This window comes from Protopterus annectens, chromosome 6.part1 (genome assembly GCF_019279795.1).
Source record: "Protopterus annectens isolate FY-2018-M chromosome 6.part1, PAN1.0, whole genome shotgun sequence".
NCBI classification, from domain to species: domain Eukaryota; kingdom Metazoa; phylum Chordata; order Ceratodontiformes; family Protopteridae; genus Protopterus; species Protopterus annectens.
The window spans coordinates 8,535,535-8,543,293 of NC_056738.1; the positions used below are offsets into that span (position 1 = coordinate 8,535,535).

General features: G+C 44.3%; 1 protein-coding gene across 1 annotated transcript in view; it reads left to right on the forward strand.

The window, feature by feature from the left end:
- LNPK (lunapark, ER junction formation factor) overlaps positions 1-7,759 on the forward strand; it is a gene marked incomplete in the record, with an annotated part of 488,987 nt that overhangs the window by 303,437 nt on the left and 177,791 nt on the right. Inside the window, 2 exon segments of the mRNA XM_044075445.1 lie at positions 2,524-2,629; positions 2,735-2,805. Coding sequence (XP_043931380.1) covers positions 2,524-2,629; positions 2,735-2,805 — 177 coding nt within the window.

Genomic DNA, 7,759 nt, shown 5'->3' on the forward strand with positions numbered 1-7,759 from the left:
AAGGTGATCTCTGCCTAACATATAAAGCTATGTCAAACCCAGAGCTGTTGGACATGTTGCACCTAAAGAAATCCCAATCCCTCCGCTCTACATGTTTTAGGAACCTAAACCTTGTCACGACAATAAACAGGACACGCTGGAGGGATAGATTCCTGTCCCAGAGACTTCCCATACTCTGAAACAGGCTACCCATCTATGTCAAGCAAAGTTCTTCATTAGCACTCTTCAAGAAAATTCTTGATGAGTAGATAGGAGGTAGGAAATGCACCCCGTGGATCACTTCTGTGTCTCTGCGCAACAGTGGCACAGGAAAATAACTTTCTTGGGTGTCATAAGCCAGGGAGCCTTGTTGGCTAGGCTTATGTCGGCCCTTGGGCCGATAGCCTAGTACCTACCTATGAACTTTTAGCAATGTCATCAGGAACCATTGAATCTTCTGCGTGTTACCCCAGCCTTTCAAAAATAATTCATATGATAAAAAAAACAAGTCCTCTGGAACCCAGAAATGTTATTTGTTCCATCACCAGTGTCCCAGACCCTGATGACAGATGACTCAGACCTGTTTTGGGGTGCAGAGAAGTGGACTTCTAAAGGGAAAAATAAAGTATTTAAATATCAAGAAAATGGCAACTCAGAGCTGTGCCCTTCAGGACTTCATCAGTGTATGGGCGCTAGAGATCCTCAAGATAATCACCGACAGCACCACTGTTGTACAGTATAAAAACAAGTGGGGAGAATGCACTGTTACCAACTGTGCAGGCTGCCTTTGATCACAAGAAATGTAGCTGTTCATAAGCATCTTTTTACTGTTTGTCATCTTCATTGCCATGGAGGAGAAGGCAACAGCTGATCACTTAAACAGATCTTTTCCTCAGTCTCCACAATTGCAGGTTGCATGTTAAGGTTTGTATTGTGCCATATGGCTATGTGGGCAATCTAAAGTAGATTGGTTTGTATGCCCCCCCCCCCCCTTGCAAAATAGAGAAATTATGTGCTGGCTGCTCTTGTAAGCAAGCTTGGGTAATGTTTTCTCTGTTGATTGGAAAGAATATTTACTTTCTGTCCCATTCTGTGTCTCCCCAAAGTACTGGTAAAAGTTTAAATCGATACTGCTATCCTGTCCAAGGCAGCCACTTTTCTCCCTCCTTCAAATGTAGAAAAGGGAAAGCAAATATGGAAATAGTACTCGTACAATAACGGTAGATCTGTATGCATGTCCACCTTCACTAACATGACACATCCAATCTTCCCCCTTTTTGGTCCTAGGGTATTGAGCCAGACTCTCGCTTGCTTCTCCAGGTAGCAGCAACAAATAGCTGGCTAACATGTGACGTTTTTCTCTTCCTTTCTTCCAGTGGTTACCTGCATGCTTTTCAAGATTACTAAGTAAGTGCACTAGGAAGAACAGAGATGGGAGCTGAAAAGCAGTTTGGGAGTTTTGGAAAGGAGCAAGCAGCTTGAAGAAATTCCCTGAGCTCTAATTCTTGCGACATGTAGTCTTGGCTATTACCAAAGAAGGTGCACTATTTACAGATCGTTTTTATGGTAAACAAACTTGTTTACAGATAGTCTTTATGGTAAACAAACTTGTTTATAGATCATTTTTATGGTAAACGCACAATTTTCATTGTTAATGCAACTTGTCGCTTATATCCGGATTACTATCACTTTGCTCGAGCTAACTTCCAGAAGAGTGCTGCTGCAGTCCTGCCAAAATCCTAACATATCAGCAGCCCAGTACTGTATAAGGAGAGTGTTGCTGCCAGTTTGTGTAGCCCCACCCCAGTCCTCCCAAAAAGACACTCTGAAGGATTTGAATTTTCTATTGACTGCTGGCATTCCTGCCTGACCGCACTTGATTGCACGGTTCAGTTCCCAGCTTAGCTGCCTTGTCTGGCATTTGCATGTCTTTGTGTCTATACACACTTTTTTCCCATATCACAAATATGTGCTTGTAGCTGTACGAGGTGTTGCTCCAACTTGCCTGTAGATATGTTTTACACTGTCCACGAGTCTATATTTTTAAAATAGTGGGCTTTCATCTAGGCCAGTATTGGTTCCATGTCATGTGCCCCTTGTTTGCTGGAACATGCTTAGGGACAGCCCCACAGTTCTGAGTAGAATAATGCATACAAGTTTTGGAAAATAAATGAATGAACAAACTGAGTTTTCCTTTTTTTGACCCTTCCTTGGTGCGTGCGCACACATATTTGTGTCAAAGTTCTTTTCTAACTGAACTCACTCATGCTGTTTTCTACAGGAAAAGGTTGTGGGAGTCTGCTAGCAGATTTTATCATAAAACCTGAAACTGTTTAGTGTCTTAAGATGCATATTTTGTAGTATTTTATGGTTTTGCTGTGTGACATCTTAATTGATTGTCTTATGACGATGATTATATAGCTATAAAGGAAATGTAGTTATTTTCAATTTGTGATACAAAATTTGTTTGAAATAAGATACAGTGATAAAATTATGGCCATTCAATAATTTAAAAAAACATTTTTTTTTGTTATATTTATATAGGTCTCCATCCTCCGGGTCCCCCTTTAGCAAGACCTATCCTGCCACGGGAAAGAGGTGTAATGGACAAATTCATTGAGCTTCTGGTGGGTGATGGCCCCCAAAACAGGTGTGTTTCATCTACATTCTTGCAGTATAAAAGTTTGAGATAATGTGGCAGTTGGTGTTAATGCTATTTGTTGTGTATAATAAAGTTGTATTCTTTATTTTTCAGATATGCACTTATATGTCAGCAGTGTTTTTCTCATAATGGCATGGCACTGAAGGAAGAATTTGAGTACATTGGTAAGATACTGTTTGCTTAAACAGACATCATGGTTTAGCTTATTCATGCACTTTACAAAACTTATACATTAGACAGATGTCCCTCTGGCGCTGGTGGTCTTTATCAGTAGGGTATAACCTCTGATGTTTAATGTGTAGCATTTGATCCATGAAAATACATTTAAAGCTTTTATGTTATCCTAGTATCAGTTATGGAAATAAAAAGGTTCATTTTGTTTTAAGTTTGAATTCATGTGATGGAAGTTAAAACTAGACATGTTCAAAAACTGTTAGATGACAACAGTTGTAATCCGGACTGCTGATTCTGGTTCTGTTCTATTGGTGCCGTGGTGTCAGTCAATGTCATCAGTTAGTGTTCTTTACTGTTCTCAATGTATAATGCATGATGTTATGTTGTCCTATCTCGCCATCATTCCTACTTGGATGGGTTCAGAGCCGATCCTCGGCTCCGACTCTGCCAGATACACACCTGGAAGTCTCAAACTTTGCTCGTGGCAGGTATGTATCCCATGATGCAGTGGTGCAACTCTCCAGATGTCGTTTGCCGCTTTAAGAGGTTGAATGTGCTACTCTTGGCTGTGGACGTTTTTTGTATCTTTCACTTTACTAGCTTAAATTTGTAACACTCTTACATTAATAGTGTTTTTGTGTGATTAGATAAGTTAGATTAGTGTGTAGCTCACCTTATTTCCTTTCTGCTATTGTGTGTTGTTGTTTGGCCGTCATTTTTTTCATAGGCCTTCTTGTATCCCATAGTTTATTATTGTAGTGGTGTGTTGTTTAGTCTACTCTAGCAGTTAGTTGGTCATTTAGCTTGTTTAAATTAGAGAGATAATCGCCCGTTTTAGTTAGAGGGCTGGTAGGATTATTGTTAGCATGTGTGTTCTTTCCTTGGTATCTAGGTCCGTTTAAGTTAGAGGTCCTAGTGCTCGCCTTTTGTCTTGACTGATTAGTTTCTAATATTTCTTGTACTTAGATGTGCAGTCTTTATCAGCTTAGAGTGTGTGTTTATATATCTAGTAGTGTTCTGAGTTAGTTGCCTTTGCAATCCTTTTGGGAACTTCTTTCTTCCACCATGTCTAAAGACACGAGGGAGAAAGAGCATAAGCCTTCAGGTTTTAAAAAATGTCAGAAATGTACAAACACAATGTTAATTACAGACGGACATGTCATTTGCGTATCTTGTCTAGGGCTATACATTTACAGGAGGATTGTACTTTCTGCCACTTCTTTAGTGCACGTGTGTTACAGGAGAGGCGAAACAAATTGATTCTTAAGGGACTCTTTGTCAACCTTTGAGGAAGCTATGCAGAGTGCTTCTTCGTCCTCTTCTCCTTCCAAGAGGGACAAACCATCCAAAAGGCCATCACCTGTCTCTTTGGCTCAGTCGGAGCCTCCAGAAAACTACCTCATCTGCTCCACAGACTTCGGAACAGACGGAGGTCATCATTATTAAGCCTGGTTCTTTGGCTCCAAGGTCTTTGGAGCCGGTCCATTGACATTTCACCGGTCTTCCCTACCTTGAGATCTCCCATTTTGGAAAAATCTCGTTCACTTTCTCCGTCTTCCAGGTCCGCTAGGAGCCTTAACTGATGAAGTGGAGCGGGTGGTGCGCAGACTCCTGAAGTCGCTGCCGCTGGCTAAATTGTTCTTGGCTCCAATCCATCAGGTCTCAGAGCCTTCCAAGACTCTTGCATCAGCTGTTGTTCGTCCTCCGAGCCAAGCTGGATCTTCAGAGCCAGAGTGCCTGGTACCACTTACTGTAGAACAGTCGGTTCCAGGACCCTCTTCGGAGATTATGGAACCGACCTCTGCTGTCACTCTCTTGGTGCCGTCCGGAGTGTCTGAGAGCTGGGGTTCTCTGGCTGGCCCCAGGAGGGACGCTTGGGCCTGAACTTCCTCTGATCCGAGTGTGCCCCGTGGTGCTTCAGCTCAGGTGAGCTCAGCTCCTACATCGGCCTTGGAGCTGGTCTCTCTGGGGCCGGGGATGTCCTCTGTGTTTTCGGAGCCGGGGATATCCTTGGAAACAGTGGGTTCTGCTTTCAAGCTGATGTGTGCTGTCCTCCTCTACAGCTCTACATAGGGATAACGGCATTTGTCCCCAAGGCACCGGCTACTGTCTCGGCACCACCCCATCCACAGGACAGAAGAGATCCAGAGCCTCAAGATCCCCCATTGGGCGAACCCCACTCTTCTGAGGCCTCCCCAGAATACCCTTCTGAAAAGCCCACTCGGAAAAGTACTTGCAAGAGGAAGCATATAGACTCCCCTGATGAGTAAGTCGCCTCAGATACTGACCTCGAGGAGTCAGAAGGGTCCTCACAGTCATCCTCTGATATCTCATTTGCAGATATCCTAAAGCAGAGAGGCGGCTGGAAAATCATCACCCCTTCTGATGAGCAGTCTGTGTACATGAAGGCCTTTGGATCTCAACCTTCAGCCTCCTGTGTGTCTCTGCCTTTTGGTGAACTAATGGACTTGGTTAGTCGAAAGGCATGGGAGTCACCTGACACTATGGAACCAGTCCCTTAGAGGCCAAACAAGTTTTTGTCAGCCCCTACTGGAAAGGATTTTCTCACAAAGGGTGTACCTGTAGCTGTTATGGTGGTGACAGCAGCCACCAAGGAGAAACTTTCTGAGACATCCTCATCTGTTCATCCTACGAACAAAGATTCTTGAACTATGAACAGATACAGGAAGCTTGTCTTTTCATCAGCGACTTTTACACTCTGATCGCTGAACTACCTTACTCACTTAACAAGGCTACAGAGAGATCGTCTGAAAGAGCTAGGAGGTGCTCTGCAAGGTTCATTAGCTGTGGGGGTGAATGAGAGTCTCCTCCCAGCTGTCCACCTTAAATTCTATCATCAGCTCCTCCATGAGACTGATATCTTATGCAGCGGATGGAGCGAGCAGGGCAGCGGGTTCAGGAGTTTCTTGAGGAGACGCTCCTGGATGCGCTTGTGCAATTTTGCGGAACCCTTTATACCCTACTAATGCCCCCTTTGATGGTTCCTCACTTTTTGGACCCAAAGTAAAAGATGCACTCGCCAGATGCGAGCAGGAAGGGGAAAACTCTCTCTGCTGTTGGAGTATGTTTTTCTGTACTTCAAGACCTTAACCTAAAGGTCAGAAGAGTGGGAAAATGTAGTTCAAAAGATCCCAGGGAGCTTTCCAAGATTCATGAGGTGAATCCTTCCCCAGGGGCAGAGGGGGAGGTAACAATGGCAGACGTCCTAGAGGCAGAGGGGGTCTGCAAAACCAGGGCGACAGTAATTCCTTTTGCAGACGTTCCTATCAGTGCTCCTGAAAGGAGGCCCATCTGCTCTACTCTGGAGGCAGTCAGGGGACGTTTTATCTCTGCACCCAGAAGCCTGGCAAAGTAGCACAAGAGACAAGTAGGTACACATAATATCCAGAGGATATTCCATTCCCTTTTGCCACCCTGTCCCACAAATTAGAACAATCCCTGATGGTTCCACCCAATCTAAGGGAGCAAGCAACTATAGAAATTCAAAAGTTGCTGGACAAGAGAGTCCTCCAGGAAGTCCCCGCAGACCAAACAGAATTCTGAACTTACTCAAGATTCTTTTTGGTGCCAAAAAGAACAGGGGACTGGAGACCCATATTGGATCTCAGCAAGTTAAACGAATTTGTCAAAAAGTCAAAATTCCGAATGGTGACACTGCAGTCAATACTTCCTTTCTTTGGGAAAGATGATTGAATGTGCTCAATAGACCTCCGAGATGGACAGAGCATTGAGGCGTCACTTAGGCTTCCGGCTGGGAGCCAGTCACTATCAGTTCCGAGCTCTGCCGTTGGTCTCACTACAGCCTCCAGAGTGTTCACAGAATGCATGGCAGTAGTCACTGCTCACTTGAGATGTTGGGGATTCCAAGTGTTTCCTTATCTAGACAACTGGCTCCTAAATGCCACCACCAAGCATCTACTCCAACAAGCCAGGGATTCAACTTTGGCAATCTGTGCTCAGTTAGGCATAACAGTCAACTTACAAAAATCTGCCTCGTTGCCCTGTCAACATATTACCTTCATAGGTGCAACCCTAGACACTGTTTCAAAGATGGCATGTCTTCCAGCCAACAGAATTTCATCCCTCAGGCAGCAAATACTCTACCTTCTTCCCAAGGACAAGGTAAGAGCAAATGTAGTTCTAAAACTCTTAGGGACAATGGCTTCAACCATAACACTAGTTCCTCTTGCCAGGCTGCACATGAGAATCCTTCAATGTCTCCTGTTCTCCCAGTGGTCGCTTCAAGAACTTCCAATGTCCCACTTGATTAGAACCAGTCCAACCATGTGACTATTGGGAGACCCTTTATTCCACAACAACCTGTTGCTACAGTGACCACAGACTCTTCCCAGATAGGGTGAAGGGAACATTATCTGGGAAGGACGGTCCAAGGTATATGGCAGGAACATGAGACCCACTTGCATATCAGTGTTCTAGAGATGAGAGCAGTGCTTCTGGCATTGCAAGCACTCCACGACTCTCTTCCACTGGGGACGATTGCTATACAGACAATATTTTGGTGGTTTGGTACATAAATAAGGAGGAACCAAATCATACCCACTTTATCGCAAGGCTCTGAGAGTTTGGCAATGGGCAATTTCTTCCCAACGCTTTCTAGTAGCAACGCATATCCCGGGGAAATCCAGCGTGGTAACAGACAAGCTCAGCAGGGCAATTTTATTGCCTCATGAGTGGTCTCTGAACTAGATCATAACGGAAGAGATTTTCTGGAAATGGGGTTAGCCTTGCTGCATTCTTGCCAAGTGCAGCAGCTACTTTACCCTAATTCCCCCTCTGGGGGAGACACTGAGAGATGCACTTGTTCATAATTAGCCCTCAGGACTTTATGCCTTGCCCCCTTTTCCCCTGATACCCAAAGTCATCCAGAAAACAAAATCCTTGGGAAGCAGGATGATTCGCATT